The sequence below is a fragment of the Pteropus vampyrus genome, unplaced genomic scaffold, assembly GCF_000151845.1.
Source record: "Pteropus vampyrus isolate Shadow unplaced genomic scaffold, Pvam_2.0 Scaffold242, whole genome shotgun sequence".
Taxonomy (NCBI): domain Eukaryota; kingdom Metazoa; phylum Chordata; class Mammalia; order Chiroptera; family Pteropodidae; genus Pteropus; species Pteropus vampyrus.
This window is the reverse complement of record NW_011889023.1, coordinates 147,473-175,450: the sequence shown is the minus strand read 5'-3', so window position 1 is coordinate 175,450 and position 27,978 is coordinate 147,473. Positions and strand designations below refer to the sequence as shown.

At 32.5% G+C, this 27,978-nt stretch overlaps 1 protein-coding gene and 1 non-coding gene across 5 annotated transcripts in view; one reads left to right on the top strand and one right to left on the bottom strand.

The window, feature by feature from the left end:
* RNF13 (ring finger protein 13) overlaps positions 1–27,978 on the bottom strand; it is a 142,999-nt gene that overhangs the window by 30,313 nt on the left and 84,708 nt on the right. For all 4 annotated transcript variants that reach the window (XM_011374230.2, XM_011374228.2, XM_023519968.1 and 1 more), the window contains 4 exons: positions 26,431–26,518; positions 17,769–17,859; positions 12,419–12,524; positions 4,278–4,371 (listed from right to left, as the gene is read on the bottom strand). In XM_011374230.2, coding sequence (XP_011372532.1) covers positions 4,278–4,371; positions 12,419–12,524; positions 17,769–17,859; positions 26,431–26,518 — 379 coding nt within the window. The remainder of the gene's footprint in view (positions 1–4,277; positions 4,372–12,418; positions 12,525–17,768; positions 17,860–26,430; positions 26,519–27,978) is intronic.
* LOC111729019 lies at positions 19,492–19,598 on the top strand. Its single transcript, XR_002776049.1, has one exon. It is a non-coding gene; the product is annotated as a U6 spliceosomal RNA (small nuclear RNA).

Genomic DNA, 27,978 nt, shown 5'->3' with positions numbered 1-27,978 from the left:
GGAAGGAAGGAAGGAAGGAAGGAAGGAAATGGAAAGTGTTGGCAAGGATGCAGAAAAATTGGAACCCTTTTGCTCTGCTGGTGGAAAGCACAGTGACATAGCCACTATGGGAAATGATATGGCATTCCTCAAAATTAAACAGAAAACTGCCATATGATCCAGCAATTCCACTTTGGGGTATATACCCAAAAGAAGTGAATGGAAAAACTGGAACAGATATTTGTATACCCATGTTCACAGCAGCATTATTTACAATAGCCAAAAGGTAAAAGCAACCTAAGTGTCCAAACAACATGTGGCATATATGCAGAATATTATGAACATTATTCAGCCTTGAAAAGGAAGCAAATTCTGACACGCAATACAACATGGATGAACCCTGAGGACATTTTGCTAAGTGAAATAAACTAGTCACTTATTATTCCACTTATATGAGGTACCTAGAGTAGTCAAATTCAGGGACAGAAAGTAGAATGGTTGTTGCCATGAGCTGGCAGGAAGGGGAGATGGGGAGTTATTGTTTACTGAGCACAGAGTTTCAGTTTGGCGTGATGAAAAAGACCTGGAGGTGGATGGTGGTGATGACTGTATAACAGTGTGAATATACTTAATGTCACTGAACTGCACACTTAAAATTGTTAAAATAGTCAATTTTATGGTAAATATATTTTACTACAAAAAATATAATAGTTGTGTATATGTGACCTTGACAAGTTGATTTTAAATTTACATGGAAATGCCAAATATCAAGAACAACTAAAAAAACTTGATAAAAAAGGTGTGAGGACTACCTCTAACAGATATCAAGAATTACCATAAACTTATAGTAACTGAGATAGTAACTGAGATATTGATATCAGGATAAACAAAAATACTAAGAAAAGTCCAAAAATAAATCCACACATACATGAATAACTGATTTATGTCATAGGTGACACTGCAGAACATATTTTTAATAATTAGCTCTGAAATAACTGGATATCCTTATATAAAATGTCAAATTGGAAACAACTTAAATTGGACTCCCATTTTACAGAATCAATTCAGGAGGATTAAATACCCAAATATGAAAGGCAAAACTAAAGCTCTCAGAAGATAATATAATGTTTATATGATCTTAGGGTAAGGAAACAGTTATTTTAAAATGTGCAGAAACACTACCATAAAAGATAAGAACTTTAGTTCTGTAGGGAAAAAGACATGAACTAGAAGACAGTTAAAACACATAAAATTAGTGATGGACTGATTCTCCACATATTGCAACTCTAGGGCAGGGGTTGTGAGAACATATAAAGAATGCTTCCCTACATATGAAAAAGGGGGAAAGGGACAACCCTATAGAAAAACAACATGAAAGGTACTTCATAAACATGAAAATCTAACTGGTAAATGAAAATATAAACAGATATTTAACCTCACTGGCAAGAAGAGAAATTGAAATTAAAATCATATCTTTATAAACCAGATTGACTAAAATTTAAGAGTTTATCAGTACAAAATGTTGGTAAATATTTTGTTGTGGGACAACAGAAACTACTATACACTGTTCGTGAGATTACTAATTGGTACCATCGTTACTTTGGAAATGACTTTGTATTTTCCGATGAAATTGAAGATAAGCATATCCCATAGTATATACCCTAAAGAAATACATGATCATATAAACCAAAATATGTTATAGAAATGTTCTTAAAAGTGTATCTGTAATGGCTCTAAACTGAAAACAAATCAGACAACTATTAATAGTAAAATGAATGAATAAATACATTTATACAATGAAATGAAAGTGCATAAACTGCATATACGTACTACAAAGTGGATCAATTGTTGCTAAAAGAGGTAACAAAAAAGCAAATGCAATTCAAAATAAGGAAAAATTAGATCATATTGTTTTGGAATGCATATGTAGGTGGTAAAACTTAAGAGAATAGCAATGAAATGATTATCATAAGCTAGGATAGTGATTACTTCCAGTGAGGAAAAAACGATTATGATCTAGAAAGAGACATGGTAGTTTCTGGAATACCAGTAATGTTCTATTTCTTGAACTGGATGGTTCCAGAAACATATGTTATATACTTTTCTGCATACATGTTATACTTCACACTTTTGAAAAAGGGATAGTAAGGATAAACTCAATGCCATACAGATAAATATGGCTAGAGAAAAATCAGTTATGCTGACTGGTTTATAACCATGAACCTTAAAAGGAGGTTCAAGCTGCCAAGCAATCATATTATGTTTCCCTAGTCCATTTGCCTGCCTACTCTCTTAGAATAATATTTTATACCTTTCTGTTCTTAAATTTCCAACATCTCCTCTCCTATCTCCACCTTCAATTATGGTTGTGTTTCCTCTCCCACTGAGTTTTTGTTTTCCTGTTGAAACTGCTCTGCCAAAACTGCGCATCAAGATAATCAATAACCTCTAATGGTCAACTGTCACTGTCATCATCTTACTCATCTATCAGGACCATTTGACAGAGGTGATCACTCCTTGCTCTTTGATAGATTTGCATCACTTGGTTTCCAGTGAACCACTCTCTTCTGATTTTCCGCTTATATAACTGCTTACTCCTTCTCAGTCTCACTGCTGATTTCCTCTTATTTAATGTTCGAATATCTTTCTATACTCATTCTCTTGGCAATCTCATCTAGTCTCATGACTTAAATACATCTTTATATTAATAATTCCAGTTCAGACCCCTCTCTTAAACTCTAGACTCATTTATAATGACTAGACATCTGAAATCCCACATATCCAAAATTAATTTCCCAAGTTTTCCTCCAAAACCTGCCCCACCACTTATTAACCATCTTTATTTCTATTTAAGGCAATGCCATCCTTCCTTTGCTGAGACCAAAAATTCTAGATTCATCCTTGTTTCCACTCCCCACATCCAGTCCATCAGTAAACCCAATTTATTCCATCTTCCAAATACATCCAGATTTTAAGATTTCTTCACCTCCTCCTTTGCTACCACCCTACCCAAGCCACATTCATGTCTCACTTCGATTACCACAACAGTCTATTCTGGACTCTCTGCTCATACCCTTGAGCCCTCTATACCCTGTTCTTAACAGTGACAGCAGAAAAATCCTTTTAATATTTAATTTAAATCTTATCTCGCCTCTGTTCAAATTCCTACAATGGCTACTTGACTTATTCAGAGGAAGAACCAACTATGCATGCCTGTTTTATCCTAGGACAATATCAACATCATTTTATTTACGCATTTTCTTTCTGGGTTTAGGAAACACAAATAAACACACAAAATGGAGCCTAAAAAAGTGATTCCCAAAGCCAGTCCTCAAACTTCTTCTGGTCAATGAATAGTTTTTACTTACTATTCACTGTATGATGACAGTACAGAGCATTTTTAACTGTCTGTATTTACTTCTTTTAACATGATTTTTCCTATTTTTTGTTGTTAAATTTTATGTTTTTCATAAAATAATGGTTATTGTAATGTAAATGGTAGGTTTTTAACATATTTTATTATTTGGAAAGTAAAACTGGCATAACTGTTTTAATGACTTTTTCTCTATTTCTCCTTTCCATTCTCTATGCATTTTCTCTGCTGAATTAAAAAACAGAATATTTTTACTGGCATATGAAATTGAAAAGTGTAGGCACTACTAGCCAAAAAAATTTAACAAGAATGTACCTGCACTAAAAGCTCACTAAATCATAGCTAGGAGAAACTATTTTGGCTAGAGTACTACACCCACACCCCTCTCCATCTCTGTCAGTACTAGCTATGCGACATAAGTTTTTTGCCCTTCAGACTCTCTATTCTTCATCTAGAATATCCATTATAGTACCCATTTCATAGAAATGTAAAAATTAAATGAGATGATACATTTAAAATATACTGACACATAATAGCTACCTATGTGTTTTGTTAATGCAATGTTAATAATACATTGGTGTGTGGTGGCATAGAGAGTGGGGAGGTCAATGGGAGCAGACCACCCTAGCACAAAGGAGTATTTTATCCACTTATGTTTAGAACTGCTGGCACACGGTTATAATAAAAAGCATTTGGGACAGTTTCATTATTGTTTTTAAATTCGCTGCAGACCATGGACCCTTCTTCCCTTTACTAGGATACACCATAGCAAAAGACCATCCCTCATATTCACACATTCATTATGAACTGAATGTTAGGCATAGTGCATGGCAAAGATTTCAAAAGGTAGTATTAAGAATATGGTCACCATGTATTCTTAAATGAACCAAGAATAATTATTGATCAACTACAATTATTCGCTTACCTTTTTTGAATTTATGTATAGGGAGTTTCTTAAGTTGATCTTTATGAAGTCTGTTTCTTCTAGCTCTATGTCTATCCTGGACAAATTTTGTGATCTAAAAGTAAAAAGGAAAAAAAAATGAACCATATATTAAACATGCAAACAGAAAATGCCATTAAAATAACAAATATCTTTTAAGTATCTGGATAACTGCTGCAAATCAATTCTATTTTACTTAATGAATCTTAATGGCAATATTATTAAAGCATTAAATTACATTAGTGATTAATTATATCATTAAATTATCCTTTGAATTTTTATTCATTGATCTAAATTATCTTTAATTTACCCTGACAGAAACATTATAAATAACATATAACTGTTTGTTTGCAAAAATACAAATGGTAAACTATAGATTACAAAGACTCCACTGGGTCAAGAAAGAGAGAGTTGAAGTACCTGTAAGTTATGAATTAAAAAAAAATTTCAAGCATACACTTATTAGTCACTGCACTTTCAGTTCTAGCAGGAAATACAGAACATCTCTACTACAAATATTCAGATATGCTGGATAACATACAAATGATTTTTTAACTATAAATTACTATGCTTGCAAGAATAAAAAGGAAACTCACAGGACTAGAATCAAATGCTAAAAGTAACATCAATAAAAGAAAATTCTGACAAATATTACCATATCAATATTAAGGATTTCCATTCTCAAATGACAATTAAACGATAAAAGACAAGTCATAGACTGGGAAAAAAATATTTGCAAACTGCATATCTGATAAGGGATTTGTATCCGGAACAGAAAAAGAACTCAAAACTCAATAACAAGAAAACAAGTAAACCAAAACAAAAAAATGGGCAAAATATTTGAATAAATACTTCACCACAGAAGACATACAGATGACAAAAAAGCACTTGAAGAGACGTTCAACGAAGTAGTCAACAGGAAAACAAAAATTCAAATTACAACTATCACAATGCACCTATTAGAATGGCTAAAATTAAAAAGACTATATGAACTGTTGGCAAGGAAATGGAGAAACTGGCACTTTGATACACTAATGGTTAACATAAAATGGTTCTGCCATGTTGAAAAAAAGTTTGGTTGATTTCTTACAAATATAAACACACATTTACCATATAACCCAACTATCCCACTCCTACCTATATTTACCCAATAGAAATGAAAACGTATATCCAAATATCAATTTGTATACAAATGTCCATGTCAGCTATATTTGCAATAGCCAAAAACTAAAAACAATCTAAATGTCCATTAACAGATAAATGGATAAACAAAACTGATATATTCATATAGTGGAATATAACTTGGCAATAAAAAGAAATGAATAATCAATGTACATTAACTTATATGAATCTCACAATAATTATTCTGTGAGAAAGAAGGCAGACATAGAGTACATAACTGATGATTCCATATATAAAGTTGAAAAAAATCTATACTGACCAAAAGCGGAACTGTGGTTGCCTAGTCTAGCGATGGGGGTGAGTGGGACATGAAGGGGAAATTAGAAAATTGGAAGGGGTTAGAAAAAGGGACTACCAAGGAGCATGAGAAAACTTTTTGAGCTGATTGATATTTCATTATCTTGATTGTGGTGGTGGTTTTACAGATATATATGTTAAAACTTGCCAAATTACATAATTAAATATGTACAGCTTATTATATGTTAATCATACATCAATAAATGCTTTTTAAAAAAATTAACAGTGACCATTAGACTAACAATATAATGTAAGCTTTCACACTGGTGGGGGAGAGAGAAGACAGAGACTAAGAGAGAATGAGAATAAATAAAAGGGGAGCAGCCCAAATTTGTACAGAAGAAAAAAAAAACAATAAAAAGTAAGCAACAAAAATTAGTCTAAATATATGTGTAATCACAAAAATGTAAATGGACTAAATTCATCAGTTTTTTTTTTAAAAAGAGTGTATCATTTTGGATAAAGAAAAAATTCCAACTATTAGCTATTTACAGGACACAAGATTAAAATTTAAGAACACATTCAGACAAAAATAAAGGCAAAAAGTAAAGGGATTAAGATATACCATGACAATACTTGTGATGGTATATCAAGTAAAATAGAATTTAAGACAAAAATCATCATTAGGAGATAGTTATGACAATGCTAAAAAGGATACTTCACCTAGAAAATGACAAAATTATGAGAGAGCACAGTTTACAAGCTCAGTAATTTGTAGCTCCAGCAGACAAAATATTTAAAGATTATAGACCTATGCTGCCTACCACGGTAGCCACCAGGTACATGTGGCTCTGAGCATTTAAAATGCGGCTAGTCTCAATTGAGATTTGTTATGAAAGTATAAAATAAATACCAGATTGCAAAAACTGAGTACAAAAAGAATGTAAAACATATTTTACAATTATTTATATTAACTGACTGTTGAAATATGTTTAAGATTTAGGTTAAATATAGTATTTAAATTAATCTCACCTGTTTCTTTTTACCTTTTTAATTTGGCTAGCAGAAAATTTAAAATTACAATAAATTGTGGCTCACAATATTGTTCTATTGCTTAGCACTGCTTTAGAAAATAGAGGAGTGCAAAAAACCATAAACAATTGTGATGACTGCATAATTCTATACATATACTAAAACCCACTGAACTGTACACTTTAAATAGGTCAACTTTATGTTATGTGAATATTTCAATAAAGCTGTTTTAAACATAGTAAAAAAAACCCCAGCAAAACAAAAACAAATGCACAGGCTCAAATAAGTGGACATATATGGAACATTGCACGTCGCAATTCTTTTTACACACATGGGATATAATTAAAAAATATAAACAAAAACCATGTCTTTGGAAATAACAAAATAATCCATAACATATAATGTTTTCTGACCACAATACAACTGAATTAGAAATAGGAAAAACGACATGAAACAAAATATATATTTTTAACATTAAAAATTTTTTAAATAGTTCACAAGTCACAAAAGAAATCACAATGGATATTTCAGTGTTTGAGAGACTCTTATAAGAGGCGTGCTTTACTGTAATGGCCTGCTGAAATGTGAAAGGGTTAAAGAATAATTAAAACCTGAAACCGGACAAAGGAAGTCTATACCTTAGGCCTAGTTTCTGGAACCCCTAACCACATTCTGTTAATCATGAAACTTGTAACAATGAGCTCATACGCTAACTGCCAATTTTAGCCTGTGTAACCTTGCTTGCTTGCGTGGCATGAAAAATAATCAATTGTATATAAGCTGAAAATTACTGTTTGGCCATCGCCCATGGGAACACTGGCTATTGTCCATGGGAACATAGGCAATCACCCATAGGAACATAACATTCTAACACAAGCTTTCTGCTTCTGTACTTCCCGCTTGCACACCTGACCAGTGGGTTGACAGGTAGTGAATAGGAGAAAGATGGACCTTTGTGTTTAAGACAGAATGAGGAATGGGATTTGGGGCTTAAAAACCTTGTATCTTGGCATTTCGAGGCTGCTCCTTTGCAAGGACAGCCGCCGGCTAATAAACTGTCTCCTGGTTAAGAGCACTCAAGTTGGGTCTGGTTATTCTGGACACAACATTTACCACCTGTATTCTAAATAACTCAAGAAATAGATGGTGAACTGGCAGATGGAGACAAGTGGAGTACCCAACTCGGTGAAGAAAGAAATAGAACTTGTTACTGAACCACAGAATTAGTTTGCCTTACCCACCCAGATATAGACAAACTCTGGAATGGAATAGGTCTCCCCTTCTCCTTCCCCCAAAATTGCAGTACCAGTTCTAGAGTTGAAGAAAGGTTGGTCCCGGGAGAAGAGTGGAGCTGAGTCAAACATGCCATAATTTATTCTTCCCAAATGTACCACACAAATAAGATACTCCATCTCTCCTATGATCAAGTGAATGAAAGGGCAGGTAGGGAAGGACTAGGAGTTATAGTAATTGAGTTTCCCTTCCATATGGATGGAGACATCAAGAGTGGTAAAGAAACATATATATAAAAGAATGAAAAAAATTTTAACTTAAACCAAATAAAAATAAAAATATTCTTCATGAAAATTTATGAGTAACGGCTAAAGTGATTGTTAAAATTTATAACCTAAATGTATATACTAGAAAGAAAAAATTTAAGCATTCAGCTGAACAAGCTAAAAAAAGAAAAACAACATATCCGAACACAGTAGAAGAAACAAATAATTATGCTAAGAGCAGAAATTCATGATAGATAAAAACGAAAGTGAAGACTTCAGAATATAAGTTGCATTAGATGTAAGATGTTTGACATCAGGGATTTTTACCTATTTTATTCAATGATGAATCTTCAGACCCTAGAGCAGTGCCTATTTCATCCTAGGTACAGAATAAATATTTGTTGAATAAAAGGAGAAGAAAACCTCAAAATCTACTCCTTTGAAAGTAAAAACAGATAAACTTCTGACAGCACTGTGTAAGGCACAGATGGATATGAACAAAGAATTCAAAAAAAAAAAGGGAGAGAATTCATTCCATATATAGCAGAAATTCTCTTTACATTGTTATAAATATTATAAATCATTTTATGCCAATTTCTTAAAAATATAATGTAATATAAAGTAGACAATCATCTCAATGTCCATGTAACTTTGAAATAAGTCAGCAGATCTACATGATTTTATAGACAACCTTCACCAAAGTCAAGTAATAAATAATGCCAATTTTATAAAAAAAAAAAAAACTATCTTAGAAAATAGAAAATAAGGGGAAGCTTCAATTTTATGGGGCTAGTTTTTACCTTGTCTAGTTATTTTTATATTAAATGTACAGTTCTGCGGCACTACATACATGCAAATGTGATATCATCACCATCAACCATAAAACTCTTTTCATCTTGTAAAACTGAAACTCTGTACCCATTAAACAATAATTGCCCATTCTCCCCCACCTTCAGCCACCTACAACTACCATTCTACTTTCTGTCTCTGAATATGACTACTCTAGATACTACATATAAATAGAATCATTCAGTATTTGTGACTAGCTTATTCATTTAGCATAATGTCCTCAAGGTTCATCTATGTTGCAGCATGTGTCAAAACTTCCTTCCTTTTTAAGGCTGAATAACATTCCATTGTATGTATGTACATCACATTTTGTTTATCTATTCATTCATCGATGGATAATTGGGTTGCTTCCACCTTTGGCTACTGCAAATAGTGCTGCTATGAACATAGTATCAAGGCCTTGCTTTCAATACTTTTGGGTATATACCCAGAAGTGGAAATGCTAGATTATATGATAATTCACATTTAAATTTTTGAAGAATTGCCATAGTGGCTGCTCCATTTAACATTCCCACCAATAGTACTCATGGGATTGTCTAGTTCTGATGTTAAGATCATTCTAGCTCCATAAAACCAATTTTCTCTTACCTGGATATTCAGATAGCTAATATTTTATTTAGGATTTTTGCATCTATGCCCAAGTGTAAAACTGACCCATATTATATCCAAAATAACCCATATTATAATCCAAACTGACCCATATTATAATCCAAAATAAAAAGACAAAATTTATACACAATAATCAAATAGAGTTCATCCCCAAAACATAAGAATTTTTAAGTATATAAAACAAATTAATGTAATCCAACATAAGAATAGAAGAAAAACCAATGACCATTACAACAGATAGAAGACAGACATAATTCAGCATCCATTCATTATTTAAAAAAAAAAAAAAAAGCAAATAAAATTTTGGTTTCCTTATTTCTAATCCTTGTACTGCTTTTTTTTGTTGTTTTACCAGAAAATATAACACAATGCTAATAGAAGGTACAACAATAGGCATCCTTTTTTTTTGTTCCTGACTTTCAAGGGAAGGCTTCTAAAAATTTACCATTTAATGATATTTATTTTAAGTTTTTAGTCAATAATCTTTATTAGCTTAACTGTATTTACTTCTATTCCCTGTTTGCCAAGGATATTTTTGGTTTGTTATTCTAACTTTATATACTTCCTTGCTTCTACACTGAAAACCCAAGAGAATCAACCAATTCAAATTATCAGAATAGGAGAATTCATTCGGCAAGTTCACAGATACAAAATTAATATATAAAAATCAATATTGTCCAAATCATGGTTTATAACTAAAACTCCTGAATAAAAGAAACCAGGGCTCCTGAGAGGAATGTCTGACTCTAGGTCAGGGCAAGAAAAATATAAGATGAGCCAAAGTTTATAGTACCAGACACTAAAAAAGTGCTTAAAAAACTAAAGGATGGATCAAATCAAAGGAATGCAGGAGCAAGCTTAACAGTGTTCCCAATAGCTCAAACAATTGAAACAACAAAAATAAATAATGTAGTATTGGATAATAACCCAAAGTATAAAATAAGTGAGTACCTATTAATATAAATAAATGATTTGATGGGTGGATGGATGGATAGATGGACAGATAGATTGATAGACAGATAGATAGACAGATAGATAGATAGATAGATAGATAGATAGATAGATAGATAGATAGATAGATAGATGGATGAATGAATGCATGCATGCCAAGGAGAGAAGAATTTTCCTAACAAAAGAATTTTAATTGATATATGTAGATACTCCTTCCCGCCCCCAGGAAGTGAAGCTTAATTCCTGCCCTTCTCCAAGTTTATTGTAAAACCAAGTTTATTGTAAAAAAACGATAATGTTCTTATGGCCTACTAATAACCAATTAGAAAATGCAATTTCAAAAGTCTAACAAAAGATATGCAAACTGATTACAGAAAAACTAAACTGATAGATATGAAAGACCTAAATAAATAAAAAGAAACACCATAACATCGCAGAAGACTGAACATTTCAAAGATGGCATTTAATATTTAAATTAATCTATAAATTCAATATGATTATAAACTCAATGTATGTGACAGAAATATTCTTTATGAAAAATATACAAAAAAGTGAGAACAGTGGAATTTTTTTATATCTTTGCAATTCTCTTAATATTTATCTTAATAGAATACAGAGTGAGTCTCATATCTGCTTCTGCCTTCAATGTTTAGCACATACCAAATAGCTTCTAGAAACCTCCACTATAAACCCTGAGAGAATGACAGCGATAAAAACAAATAATATCTTACTATTATTATGTAAATATAATTTTGACCTCACAGTTCCACTAAGAGTCCTGGGACCATACTTTGGTAACCACTATTTTGGAGAAATAATGTGTCACTCCCCTTAACCTCAGGCCTTCACACTATTTTTTTAACTTACATTTCATATAAAAAAATTTAAACATAGAGAAGAGTTAAAGAATTTTAAAATAAATATTCACATATCCACTACCAAGATCCTACAATTAACATTTGACCGTACTATTTATCACATATCTATCCATCCCACACCAAGATTCTACAATTAACATTTGACCGTACTATTTATCACATATCTATCCATCCCACTACCCATCGATACATTTTTTTTCTCTTAATTTTTTACAAAGTAAGTTGCAGGAACGAGTATACTTTCCCCAAATACTTCACATGCATATCATTACTTAGAGTTTAATTTTTTTTAATTATCTTTTCTTCTTAGGTAAAATTTAAATACAATGAAGTAAACAAAATTTAAGTATACAATTTGATGATTCTGACATTAGTACAACCCAAACTTCTCTTAAGATAAGTACCATGATTCGAACCCCCAAAAGTTCTCTCATATCCTTCTCAATAAATGCCTCACTTCTCCCTAGGCACCCAGAAACAATCACTGTTCGGATATTTTTTTTGTCCAGACTATTTTGCCTTTTCCAGAAGCAGTCATATAAATGGACTCATAGAATACTCTTTTATGTAAAACTTCTCTCACTCAATATGATGTTTTTTAGAGCAAACGATCCCCAACCCCGGAGCCACAGACCAATGCCAGCTGTGGCCTGCTAGGAACGGGGCCGCACAACAGGTGAGTGGCGGGCAAGTGAGTGAAGCTGGATCTGTATGTGTAGCTACTCCCCAGCAGAAGCATCACCACCTCAGTTCCACCTCAGCTCCACCTTATCAGGCTAATAAGGTTCTCATAGGAGCACTGGTCCCTGGTACCAAAAAGGTTGGGGATCACTGCTTTAGAGCTATGTATACTATTTTTTAAAGTATTTAAAATTAATTTACCTACCATGAAAATGACTATCAAGATGAGACAGATGCCAACTATGATGAGGAAGGGGATTAGGTAGTACTCCAGTGGAAGACTAAATTCTGGAACTAAGACAACATGGCCCCTAGAAGAAAACAAAGATTAATAAATGGGAATATTAAGAGCTGCCAAATTATGATGCTAATCAAAAACAAAAAAGATTTTTTTTAAAAAAGGATTTAGACATTATAATTCAATCCATGAGACACATCTCATTTTCTAATATATGATTTCCAATAACTTAAGGGATAATTTTTTCCAACTTTAAGTCTATTTTACATATTTGTCAAAATAATTTGCCTATACAATCAAAAGAAGCTTCTAGACTGGGTAGAGGAAATCAGCCAATCAATACTTACTATGTCCATCCTGGAAACATGTTATTTACTGAATTTAGCAACCTGGGTAAAAGTATGCATATCTTACATGCAAAATTAGCATTAAAAAAATGGCAATACCTTGGATAGTATGTAAACAAGAACTTCCACCACAACCAAATTACTGTTCATCAGTTCCTCCTACAAAAAAACTCTAGAGCCACCATTGATGAAAATAGATTCCCTCCTCCCTACATTCTTTATATGAACTTGCTGTACCAGATACAATAGACATAGCCCCCGTACGCTATACTCTTTGAGAAATGAAATGGAAAACTGGTAAAGGAATTCACAGGAATTGTAGCTTCCTCTCTATTCTCCATCTTCTCCATTGCTTAACTGCGATCAAAATAGGCAAACTCTTTGTGTTTCGTGAGCAAATTTTACATGGCAGCAAAATCCTTCATTAGAAAATATCTTCAGTCTAGGGAAGGTTCTGTAAACTGGTCAGTAATATGACTGATTTCTCCGTTGTACTACTGTGCTACACAACAAGTATGGTGCTAGCAACACTACTTTGTTACTCACTGCTGGGTTATTATTTTTTTAAGTAGGGAAGCCAGGTACTTCATAATACAAAGTTTAAATGTAAAACAAAAACTCTCAATTTTATAAATGAAAAAAACGATTAGAGTGACTCCCTTTCCCATATAGGGATGCTTAGGATATCATAGTACTTAAGAAAAAATAAAATGAAAGCAAATTATTTCTATTCTAAAGCAATTTTTACGTTTTCATGCTATTATTTATTATATTCACATCCAAGGAATTATATCAAGCTTCGCCAGAAACAAAACAAACAAAAAGTTAATACCAGGAATTTCTCCCCAGTTTAAATTATTTACATTATATTTTCCAAAAACCTGCTAAGATTGCTAGAATAAAAGTAGCTTTTTACTTCAATCACTTTCAAGAAGAATAGGGGGTGATAAAAAATTACATGTATTTTTGTAACTTTACATAAAATACTAAAGTGATTGATATATCATCAGCATAAAAAAGAGAAAAGTAGGGCCTGGGCTGCTCTATTTACTACCATCTCTCAGCATGAGGCCAGCTTGGTAAATAATGTCCTTGTTCTTGGCACAAACTCTCTGAAACCACCCCCAGTCAGGGCTGAGATACAGTAACAGAGGCCTTGCTTTTAAGTAGAAGAGCCTTTCCATGAAATGCTAATCCTCGGCAATCTCCCTACACCACCCCTGCCAACCTGCTGTAAGTTAACATTGTTAGAGTTTAGAAACCAGTCTACTGAATATTCTAAATGCAACCCATGTAGCACCTAAATATCTCAGCAATAGGAAAGCTTACAACTCTTATATTGTTTTTTCTTCTCCTTTAAAGTTAAGGAATTCCTAAGATACATTTGGCCTGAATGAGATATACAAATAAACACTGTGGCAAATGTTATTTTTCCTGAGACAAGTCTGAAGACTGCTCAGAAATAAACAAAACTGTTAGGTGAGAAGAAGTAAGCTAAAGAACAAAGCAGGAAGGCCCAGTGAACTAGAAATTAGAGACTTCATTGGAAACTTATCGTGTGTGTGCAACAAAAGAAACAATCAATTCTACAATTTCCTAGTAAGCATGTTAGAATTCATAGGCCTGGGTTCTAAATCTAATGTTCTACATATCCTATTAATTGCTGCCTGTTATATCTCAAATCATTTTAGTTTACTGTGAGGATTTTTAAAGGGTCTACAACTGATAGAAGGTTGTAAGCATCTGAAATCGAAATCCAAATGTACATTCAATATATTGCTTTTTTTTAACCGAATTGCTAATGGTGGGAGGGGTGACAGTGATGATACAGGGTGGAGAATTATAACAGAATACTAGTCCTCTAGTTTTATTTCTATTTCCTCTATCTGTCCAGACTCTCACAACTGAGCCTGCAGATTCATCCCTATCCTAATCCCAGATCAATTTGTATTTGAAAAAGGAGATATTCAAACAGTTTTACTAAGTATCTTACCATACTACATACATATCCACCCCAAAACAGTATACTGCATGAGCTCTGCAGCTAAGATCTGATCATTGAAGTAGAGTCCTAAACAACCCAGGAAATAGTGTCTTATTTTACTTTCCACGAACTCCAGGACTAATTTCAAACTGGATGTCTATGCCTAAACTTACTTGCCTGAACTTGCCCCTTTCAGATAAAGCGGTCAGTTACCTTACCAAATATCCTACACCATTTACTAGACAGGCCCATTTCTCAACCTGTGTCTTTATTTGTGGCAAACCTTGTTTTGCTGCCAGCACAACACTCTGTCTTTTGAAGAATCCTGAGGCAGCACAATAGCAGTTTAACTTCATCAACATTTACTTATCATCTCCTTGATACAGTCACTGTGCCTGGTGCTAGTGAATATGAAATATGAAATATGAAATATGAAATATGAAATACAAAATATGAACAACTAGAGTCTCTAAACATGGGAGAGAAAATGGAGAGTCTAGAGTTGAAAGGTACTTCAAGGATTGTTTGTTCTAGCTCCTCACTTTCAAAAGAGAAGATAGGTCCATGAGAAAATGAAGAAGTGGGGAAAGGTGGGCAGGAGGAAAAGGGAAGAGAGGAGGAGAGAGGGGATCGGAAGAGAGGGGGAGGAAGAAGAGGAAGCAATGATCAATGATTGCTAACATAAAGTATTCTTCCCTTATCCTCCTGGCCTTCCAATAATAGTTGAATTAGAATAAACCTTGAGCTCTAATTAGCAACTTAAAGGTGAAATAAGTAACAAAGGAATATTCTAGACTATATCTCCAAGGATTCAATCAGAAAAGTCCAGAATGTGGTAAAATTTTATAGGACAAATTAAAAGAAACTTAAGACATAAGAATCATTGCAATATATAAACAGTATTTGAAATATTTAAAAAAAGAAGAATTTCAGACAGTTGGGAAAATCTGAAGACAAATACGTTTTGATATTGAATTAACGTTTACTTTTTTAAAAAGGTATAATAATACAGTTATGTTTTTTATATATAATCTTCTAGTGATATATTCTGAGATCATTTAAGTTGAAATGATGGGGTATCTGGGACTTGCTTCAAAATAATCATAGTATGTAGAAGAAAGGGAGGTGAAAGGGAGCTAGAGACAGTCCAAATAAAATTGGCCATGAGCTGATAATTTTGAAACTGAATGATAAAATTCATTATGCTCAGCTCTTTACTTTTAAATGTTTAAAAGTTTCCATAACAAAAAGTAGAATAAATTAATGAGTGAGCAGGTAGGTAGGTAATGTAGGTCAGTAGGTAGGCCACTGGCCAACTGGCAAATGTATGAGGCAGATTTGTATGTACAGGTTTACAGTCCCTTATGCACAATTCAGAAACCTATAAAGCTTTTAAAATAATGTTTGCAACTCATTTCATAGTCAATCTGGACTGAACCGACATGATAAAATACTCATACGTTCATTGCAGATATATATAATTTGTTTGATTATGGGATGTTCCCTTAAATTCTATTTGGAATGTTACTTGACTTTTAAAAATCTGAAAAATTTTCAGTTCCACAATACATCTGTCCCAAGACTTGGGATAAGGAAATTTGTGGGCTTGTATTAATATGCAAAGGGCCTAAATACTAAGTAAATAAAGAATGTTACAAAATATTATGTATTTTATGTTTGTCTTTTATGAGTACATTATCACTAATTAATGTATCAATATGGGGAAAAAATTAAAAGCTTTCTTAAAACAGTAGCTATTGTTAGAGAATAGCATCACAGAAACTTTCATTTAAATGCTTTATATTTCTGAACTGTTCCATATTTTACCAACATGTATTACTTTTTAAATTTTAAAATATATGATTTTATAATTAAAAACAAAAAAAACTTAAAAATATATTAAAATATACAGAATTTTTCTAATGAGGGAACAATATTGAGGTAAAAGCAAATATTAGTTCTCACTATTAACTATAAAAAATGGCTGACAAAATAGCATCTTGATTAACTACTTTTAATACAACATCCAAAATTACATCCCTAATGTAATAAAGATGTTCTGGGCATATATGTGAATAGTATTTCAAATATCAAAACTGAATAGGGAAAATGGCAAAAACAGAAAACCTTTTCCTTTTTTATACATGTTCAAACTCAAATATTCATAGATTTATTCCCACTGAATAATCAGAATTGGATTTTATTGTACTGGTTTTCTCTCTTGGCAAATGTAGATAATAAGAGATTATAATTACCTCTAGAGTGTTGTTGTGAGAATTAAATGGATAACAAATATAACTCTTGGTTTGATGAGTACCTAGCACTTGCTAAATACTCAATAAATATTACTGCTTTTATTATTAATATTGTTATTGTTTCCCTTCATCAAAAGTCTGTTCCCACTCACTATGTTTTGGAGATCTATGTCATGGAAGAAGCTCTGAAGTGTTGACTGCAGTATTTTCTATATTAGATGAGACAGCTATGCTTTAAGTTATTTTTTAGTCTATGTTACCCTGATAATGAGATTTTGGGGAGAAATTCCATATAGAAGTTTTTATTATAAATCAAACTTTTAAAACTTGTAAACAAATTTTTTGTCTCTGTAAAAGTTAATCACTTAATACACTGTGTTTTGGATTCTGTGTTTATAAAATAACAAATTTCTTTTTCATAAAATACAAACATGTCTTAAAGAAATGAAAAGTGTTATATAAATATAAATCGCTTCTTTCTAAATACCAATATTTTGATTAAACTATAAATTTCTGTTATTTTTTTCATAACACGGTGCCTTAAGCTCTCTAGTGTGAATATATTTTCAATATGTAATGATACACAGAGGAAACAGTACAATACAGTAAGTCTTAAAAATAGTAATGACAAGAAATCATTTAGAACAATAGAGTTAATTCTAAAACATAACCTTAATTACAATTAATTAGTAATTTAATCTATATGGTTATTTTTTATATCCATTACTTACCCTTTTTCATATATGAATTCATCCTTCAGGGAATTAGCTGATGATTCACCAATAAAGACAGATGGTATGTCGATTTTCTTTAGCACATCGACTGTATAAAATAATAATAAAATTATTTGTAAAAGCCTATACTTAATATACAATCAACTTAACTTTCATAATAGCAACAAATGCAACTGCAAATAATTACAATGAACTCGAATTGTGTACTGGTCGATTTTCCCAATTGCAGATTTATACTATTATCAAATATCAAAACTGAATAGGAAAAATGGCAAAAACAGAAAATAGAAAACCTTTCCTTTTTCTTTTTACACATGTTCAAACTCAAATAGTCATAGGTTTATTCCCACTGAATAATCAGAATTTGAATTTACTGTACTGGTTTTGTACAGTACAATATATTGTACGAAACAAACATAACATTTACAATAATAAAAGTTAACATTTTTCATACGTACATTACCATACTACCTCAATAGTCCTATGAGACTGGGATATAATTATTTTTAATATTTCCATTTGATTTATTCCTTCGTGGATATAATTAACTATTAGAAAAGGAAGAAGAAAAAATTCTGTTTTCTTTCCACACTTAATTCCTAAATAAAAAGTTCAAAGCTTTTTTTACATACCCATTCCCAGGAGAGGTGTAAGCCAAAGAATGTAAGAAAACATCACTTCACAACAGTCTGAAAAATGACATCACACATCCACAGCTTTCCAGAGTGAAAGGAAAGCTGTATAAATTTCTATTTCTTCCTAAGTCTGGAGTTCGTGGCAAAGCTTTGTGTTCTGATTGATATCTTAAGAAATTTGACTCTTATACTATAAAATCAAAAGCAAATGCCAAAAGAAACAAATAAAAAGAAAACTCCTCTAAAACTTTGTAAAAATTATCCATTGACAGGAAGAGAAATAAAAACAATCCTTGACTCTTTCCCTTTCCTTTCCTTTATTCCTTATATCAAATCCTATCAACTTCAACAGAGGTCCATAATTCTATCATTTCTCAACATAGTCACTGCTAATGCTCCAAATCACCATTACCTCTTACCTGATGCTGCAGCAATGTTCTAACAGGTCTGTGTTGGCACTCTTGCCCATCTTTCACCTTCAGTCTATTCTCCAAAGAATAGATCCTTTTAAAATATAATGATCTTTTTAAACTATAAGTCAGATCACCTCACACCTCTGTTGAAAATCCATGTAGAACAAATTCCAAAGTCCTACAGAACCAACATAATCTGGCCCCTGGCTCCCTCTCTAATCTCATCCCCTGCCACTCTCTGTCCTTTGCTCACTCTACTCTAGCCACTGCCACACTTAGAAATACCAAGCATGCTTTATCTTTGAGCCTTTGCATCTGTTTACTGTTCCCTTTTTTTTTGGAATATTCCTCCACCAGAAATCTGCATGCCTCAGCCTCTCACTTTAGACCCAGGCTTAAATGTTACCGCCTTATACATAGAAATCTCTGACCACCCTATCTAAAATAGCCACCCTTCCTCATTCCTGTCACTCTACATCCTTTTAGCCTAACATGATTTTCTTCATAGCACTTGTCACTACTTGACATACAGCAAACCTCTTTGATTATGTGTTCATTTCTTCTCTCCAACCCTAGAATGTAATAATAGTAACAGCAGCAATAATAATAACAATGGCTAAATAACCATTGAATTACTACTTAGAACCAGGCAGTCTTCTAAATGCTTTATATGTGCTCGCTTTGGCAGCACATATACTAAAATTGGACTGATAAAGAGAAGATTAGTATGGTACCTGCACAAAGACGACACAGAAATTCATGAAGCATTCCATACTGTTGTAATAACGAAGACAGAAATCTGGAAATGATGCAGAAAGAAGAAAAGAGAGACTTGACAGTGAAAAAATATGAAAGAAATCTACAAGAACTAACACCATCGAAAAAACAATATAAGAAAAATGGGTATACCAGAAGGAGAAGAGAGGGAGAAGGGAACAGAGAGCATATTCAAAGTCGATGAGAATTTCCCAGACTTATGGAAAGAACTAGATCCTTGAATCCAAGAAGCAAAGAGAACATCTAATTATCTCAATCCAAAATGCCCTTCTCCAAGACACATTATATTAAAACTGACAAAAATTAATGAGAAAAGAGAAAAGAGAAAAGAAGATGGTAACCTATAAAGGAAAATCTATTAGATTATCCTTGGACTTTACAGTAGAGACTTTATCAGCTAGGAGAGAGTGGAACAAAATATTCAAACTATTGAAAGAGAAAAATTACCAGCCCAGATTGGCTGTTAATTTCTCCTTTAGATATGAAGGAGAAATAAAGACCTTTTCAGACATACGAAAGCTGAGGGAATTTTCTACCACAAAGCCTACATTACAGGAAATACTGAAAGGACAAAATACAAAAGGACAAAAAATACAAAACTGAGTAGGATGATTAACAGACAGAAATAGCAAACTGCAACCTTTATTAAGAACAAATTATCATGTACTTAAATATTACATGATTGTTAAAGTTAAAAAAACACATTAAAAAGAACTCACAGCATAAATAGGGATAATTTGAGACAACAAAAACAGAAAAGGGGAAGTAGTAAAGATCTGAATCTGCACAGGGGAATAGAGATAAGACAAAAGCAGATGGAAAAGAACTACTGTATATATGACACTTTCCTTTATACAAACTTAATGGTAACCACACATGCAAAAAAAAATCCAGAACTGAGACAAATAACATAAAACAAGAAGGAACAGGAGGAAAAACCATAGAACACCACCAAATTAAAATATCAGAATCACAAGGACAAAGAAACAATGAAGACATTGAACTACCAGAAAACAAAAGGTAAAATGGCTCTTCATATTTCATAAAACTTCATATTTCAATAACACTCTAAATGTAAATGGACTCATAAAACTTCATAAACTTTCAATAACACTCTAAATGTAAATGGACTTCATAAAACTTCATATTTCAATAACACTCTAAATGTAAATGGACTCACTCAACAATAAAAAGGCAGAGAGTAGCATATTGGATCAAAAAACAAAACCCAACTATATGCTGCCTTTAAGAGACATATCTCAGCTGCAAAGACTAATACAGATTCAAAGTGAAAGGGTGGAAAACAATACTCCGAGCAAATGGCATCCAGAGAAAAGTGAGCTGTACTTATATCTGATGAAACAGACTTAAAAATAAAAAAAGTAACAAGACAATGATGGACACTTCATAATGATAAAGGAACCATACATCATGAAGACCGGTAACATCAATATTTATTGCTCCCAATCAGAGAGCACCAAAATATATAAAGCAACTACTAACAGAACTAAAGGAAGAAACTGAAAAAAATGCAATTATAGTAGGGGACCTAAATACCCCACTTTCAGAAATGGACAGATCATCCAAACAGGAAATTAATAAAGAAATATCAACCTTAAATTACACACTATGCTAAACAGACATAATTGATATTTATAGGGTCTTTCATCCCAAAACACCAGATTACACATTCTTCTCTAGAGTACATGGAACACTCTCAAGGACAGATCACATGTTGGGACACAAAACTAGCCTCAACAAATTTAAAAAGACTGAAATCATAAAATCATACCCAGCATATTCTCTGACCATAAAGCTTTGAAACTGGATATCAATTGCAAAAAGAAAGCAGGAAAAAACACAAATATGTGGAGATTAAACAACATGCTACTAAACAATGACTGGGCCATAGAAAAAATAAAAGGAGAAAACAAGAGATACATACAAACAAGAATGAAAATACAACATATCAAAATTTTGGGGAAACAGCAATAGCGGTGATAAGAAGAAAGTTCATATCATTACAGGTTTATCTCAAGATAAAAGGAAAATCCCAAATTAACAACCTACTATTACATCTCAAGAAAAAAAGAGGAACAAATGAAGTCTAAAGTCAGCAGAAGGAAATAGTAAAATTTAGAGCAGAATTAAATGAAATTGAGAACAAGAAAACAATAGAAAAAATTAATACAACAAAGAGCCAGTTCTTTAAAAAAGATTTAAAAAATCTTTTTTTTTGACACCCCCCTGGTTACACTTACTAAGAAAATAAGAGAAAAGAAACAATTAAATTAAAGCAGATATGAAAGAGAAGATATGACAGATACTACAGAAATACAAAACATCTTCCTAGAATACTATGAAAAAGTATATGCCACCAAACTCAATAACCTAGAAGAAATGGACAAATTCTGAGAAATATACACCTTCCTAGACTGAATCATGAAGAACTGGAAAATCTTAATAGACCAATCAACAGTAATGAAATTGAAATGATCATCAAAATCCCCCCTAAAAGTAAAAGTCCAGGACCAGATAGCCTTGCCTGTGAATAGTACCAAAATTCAAAGATGACTTAATATCTGTTCTTCTCAAACTTTTCTAAAAACATTTAAAATGAGGCAATACAAAATACTAGCAAATGAAATATAACGATACATAAAAAAGATTACACATCATGATCAAGTGGGCTTTATTCCAGGGGTCCATGGATGGTTTAGCATACGCAAATCGATAAATGTGATACAACACATAAACAAAATAAAGGATAAAAACCATATTATCATGTCTATAATGCAGAAAAAGCATTTGACACAACACAGCATCTATTTATGATTAAAACACTTAATAAAATAGGTATAGAAGGAAAGTACCTCAACATAACAAAGGCCATATATGACAAACCCTTAGCTAACATCGTGCTTAACAGTGAAAAACTAAAAATGTTCCCTCTAAGATCAGGAAGAAGACAAAGCTGTTCCCTTGTTCAGAAGTAAACCCATATTTATATGAGCAAATAATTTTTGACAAAAGAGCCAAAACATACAGTGGAGAAAGGAAAGCCTCGTCAATAAATGGTGCTGGGAAAATTGGAAAGCCACCTGCAAAAGAATGAAACTAGATAGTTGTCTATCATCACACACCAAAATGTACTCAAAATGGATTAAAGACCTGAATATAAGACCTGAAACAATAAATAGCATAGAAGAAAACATAGGCACCAAATTCATGGACCTTGGATTTAGACAGGATTTTATAAATTTGACCTCGAAGGCAAGGGAACTAAAAGCAAAAATAAATGAATCAGACTATATCAAACTAAAAAGCTTCTGCACAGCAAAAGAACTATCAGCAAAACAAAGGGGTAACCACCTGAATGGGAGAGGAGAGGATATTTGCAAACAATACCTCTGATAAGCAGCTAATATCCAAAATATACAAAAAACTCATACAACTCAACAATAAAAAAAAATCAAATTAAAAAAAGAGCAGAGGACCTGAACAGACATTTCTCCCAAGAAGACATACAAATAACCAACAGAGATATGAAAGGATTCTCAACCTCACTAGCCATTAGGGAAATGCAAATCAAAACCACAATGAGATACTGGCTTACATCTGTTAGAATGGCTATCATCGACAAGACAAATAATAACAAGTGTTGGAGAAGTTGTGGGCAAAAAGGAACCTTCATACACTGCTGGTACGACTGCAAGTTGGTACAGCCACTATAGAAAACAGCATGGAGGTTCCTAAAAAATTAAAAATAGGAATACCACACAATCCAGCAATCCCTCTTCTGGGTATCTAACCCCAAATTTAAAAAAATTTATTCATAAAGATACATGCACCCCAGTCTTCACAGCAGCATTATTCATGGTGGCCAAGACATGAGAACTAAAGTGTCCTTTGATAGATGACTGGATAAAAATGTGCCACATATCTACAATGGAATATTACTTAGCCATAAGAAAAGATGAAATACTGCAATTTGTGACAACATGGATGAATCTTGAGATTATCATGGTAGGCAAAATAAGTCAGACAGAAAAAGTTGAGAACCATGTGATTTCACTCATATGTGGGATATAAAACCAAAAGCAACATAAGAACATTACAAACAGGCAGAGACTCATGGACACGGACAAAAGTTTACTGATTACCAGAGGGAAGAGGGAATTAGGGAGCTAGATAGGGATAGAGGGGGTCAAATATATGGTAATGGAAGGAGATTTGACTTGGGTAGTGAATATACAATATAATATACAGATGATGTATTATAGAACTGTACACATGAAACTTATAATATTTTATTAACTAATGTCACCCCAATAAATTTATTAAAAATACACAAATAACTATACTTTAAAAAAAAAAAAAATCTTCCTTTCCTTTCCAGATATTAGAACCTCTGCTGTTAGTAGAACATGTGCAATATTTCTTGTGGTTATGGACCAAACCTTGAAAAAAGGGACAGATACATTTCTCTTTTAATAATCAATCCATGTTTTCCTTTCTTCTAACAGTAACAGCAAAGATGAAAACTGGTAAAGATCTTTATAACGTTTGTCTTTGGATATGTAAAATTTTGAAACACACACATATGCAAGAATGAAGCAAAAAGTAACAAAGTAATCCAAGCAATAATATCAAGAACCAAAATTCAGAGCAATCTTTAATATATAATAACTCAGTTGGAATATTTCTATTATATGGTTATATGCTACTTTTAATATGTAGCACATTTTCCTCAGGAACTGACATGATTATCACAAAAAGGTTTTATGGTATTACAAATAGGTGTTAAAGAGAACTGATACCTCCAACTTGCAGAATTTTTGTAGGAAATGTCAAAAGAGTAAATAGATACTAAGTTTGTTTAACGCAAAACCCTTGAAGTCTGGAGGGTGGCTAAACCATGGGCTCAGGCCTTCAGCAAAACACAGAAAGGGTAAATAACTTGTTCAAAGTTATATAGTTAATACAAATGGGAGCTTAAATTTGAATTCAGTCCTATTTCTAGAGTGTGTATACTTTCCATTTTGCCAGTAATGTATACAGGTCACAAAGGGTGCTGACTTGAGATGTATCACCTGGAATAATAACTTTTTTAAGGGAGATAGTTAAAGGAGAAGAAAAATATGTCAAATCTGCAGTACCAACAGAACTAGTTTATTTGATAAGTAAAATCCCTTCATCAATTCCTCTAATTCTCAAGCAGTGGTTGTCAAACTTTTGTGAAATGCTAAGGATAATTCATGCATTCTATAATTAGGATGATTTTATCAGCTGGAAGATTAAAATAATGATTTAAAATACAAAAAAAAAAATTAACTAACAAACATTCCTAAATTGTTTTCTGTATGTTGTGTAAGAAAGAAAAGAGTTCTACTCAAAAAACAAAATAATAGTATCTTATGCTATAAAAAGATTTTTTTAATCAAGGAATCCAAACTATTTCCTATTGAGGATGCAGTTATTTAAAGTCCTAAATACATTTCAATTTAGTACATCAGTCCATAGCTTTATGTCTGTTCTTTGTTCCAAGCTCTTTGTTGCATTCATGACTCCATGGACCTTAGTAGTAAGAAGTAGTATAGTTATATACTAAAAGAAAAACAAAAATAAAATACCTAATCACGAACGCTGGCATTGTATTTTGGGTTCTGAACTCAATTTCCAATGTGTGTGTGTGGGATCTCCCTCACACCATCAAACAATTCAATTCAACTCAAGTCTAAAGTTATATAGCTAGAGATAGTATCAGATTCACCGGTTAAGGTTTAGTCTCACAAAACTAGCCCCCACCCACACTCCTCCCAACATAACTTAGGAACAGATAGAAAAGATATATAGGGCAAGGTATGAGGGAAAGGGCACAAAACTTCCATGCCTTGTCCAAGTACACAACTCTCCCAGCACCTCCATACTTTCGCCCAGAAGCAAACTAACTTTTTTTTTTTAATGGAGGCTTAATTACCTAGGCATGATTGATTAAACCACTGGCCATTGGTAATTAATTCAACCTCTAGTCCGTCACCACTCCCTGGAGGTGGAGGGGTGGGGCTGAAATTTCCAATCCTCTAATCACATAGTTGGTTCTCCTAGCAACCAGCCCCCATCCTTAGGCAGAGTCTAAAACTTAACTCATTAACATAACAGAAGACACCTTTTGCCACTCACTAAATTAAGTGAAAGCATACAACTTAAAAGTCACTCTGATTAAAGCCAGTTATTTCATTAAAATTAGTTCATTTTCCTTACAAGCTAATATTTAGTACAGAGTAAGGAAAGATACTACCATTTTGAATGAAAAGCTACAGGCATGCCAAGGTATGTTAAGGAGCTAATAACCAACTGGTGTAAGAAAGCGAAAGTATGCGGCTTTGAAATTCCACAAGAACACCATAGCTATTTAGTGTATCTTCATATCCTAAAATGTGATCTTGTGAAATTCTAAATAAATCACAAAAAATTCTTCTATGGCATCTTGAACTCCACATATTTCTCTATTTAAAGCTTTATTTCTCTATTTAAAGGAAAACTAAAGTTTTCCTTTAGTTTTACCGAAATAGCAAGACATCTTCTAAATTAAACACATAGGTAAAAGAAAAACAAAAACAAAAAAAAACAAAAAAACCATTCAGGAAAAAAAAAAAGTCAATTCTACTTCTATTGTGAATAAAATTGTCCCAAGGGGTTTAAAATTCAGAATTCTCTTTCTGATAAAGAAGAAATTTTGCTTTTTAAACAGAAAATGAAAGAAGAAAAATCCTGTTAAGTTTTAGTTCTGAAAGATCTGTCAAACAGGAGAGAAGTGATACCTGTACTTACTGTTGTTGGATCCCATGCTAATGAGGTCATCAGAATCAACATTGTGAACTATGGCTGCTTTGTATCCTGCTCTCTGTGCATTTAAAACCTACAAGTCAGAAAACAGTCATGAGAAAGTGCTCTGTCAAAAGTCCTTCAACTTCGACAAACATAAATCAACAAGTCTATAACTTATTTCTAGGACTAGATTAAATATGTCATAAGTATGTTCTTGAAATACAAATCGATATTTTACAATTGATTATCAAGGATTTCTTTGCTATCTCTTGATTTCATTCATAGTATTAAGTGAAATGAGAAGCAAATAATAAAAGATAGAGATACAGGCTAAAATAATAAAAAGATCCAAACAATAAACTTGTCTAGCTCTAAAAAGGTAGAGACTTACTGTGATCAAGCTCGTCATCAGCTCTTGAAAATTCAAATATACCTCCACTACTTATTAGTGAGATAAACTTGGGCAAATTATTTCTGATTCCCCAATTTTAAAATGAGAATGACAATATTTTTCCCATATGTGAAAAAAAAATTTAAATGCTAATATCACGTCTAAGGCATACAAATGAGTCAAATAAAGGCAATTTTTTATTAGCTTCATCATCTACCATGTTTTTTAAATTCCTTTCTAAAGCTCTGAAAGAATTAACAATACTTTCAACCTAAAGTTGCTTGCTTTGGTTCTGTCTAGCTATTTAATCTTTCCTAAAGCTAGTCTCCAAAGTAGTAACCTTTGCATCATAAAGATAAGGCTAGTTATATATGACAAAATCTCCTTACATGAAAGATCTAAAAAGCATCCAAACAAGCATCCACACCTCACTTTCAAACTAACAATATGTTTTCAATAAAAATAAACCCAGACGTAGGCTATTTATTTATTATATAACCTTTAGACCGCTGGTAAAAATGAAGGATCAGATCATTATTTGCATATTGGTTAAATAAAATGAAAACTGGGTAGGTAAAAGCAAATTACATACATATATATGTATATGTACATACATATATATGTATGTACACACACACACATATATATATTATATATACATATGTATTATATAGTTCTGAATACTTTGAAAACTATATAGTTTTGAATATTTAAGATGGTAAGAAACTTGAAATACATCACCTTGCGATCATTATTTGGTGATGTCTCTCAAAGGGTTTATAATATTTATATTTCTAAACAAGGAAATTAATTTTTAAAAGAATTCCCCCAAAGACCTATGATTAGTTCTGTTTTGGTTATTAGCATTATAATGATTCAAAACTCTACTGTTAATAAAAATAAAAACTGAAACAAATTCCAAAGAATAAGGGAAAGCCCAGAGCAGGAATTCCCAAGAGTAAAAGGAATGTCCAAGGATTCAGACAGACTCTGGATTTGAACACTAGGTGAGAGAATGAGGCTTATGTGTTCAACTCCAATCAGGCATATTAGCTTTGCACAGAGTAAAATTCTCTTCTATATTACCCTTGACTTCTCTAAAACTGCCCCACAAATGCAAGTTGGATTTCTGAAAAACACAATGTGAATTAATCAGAAAA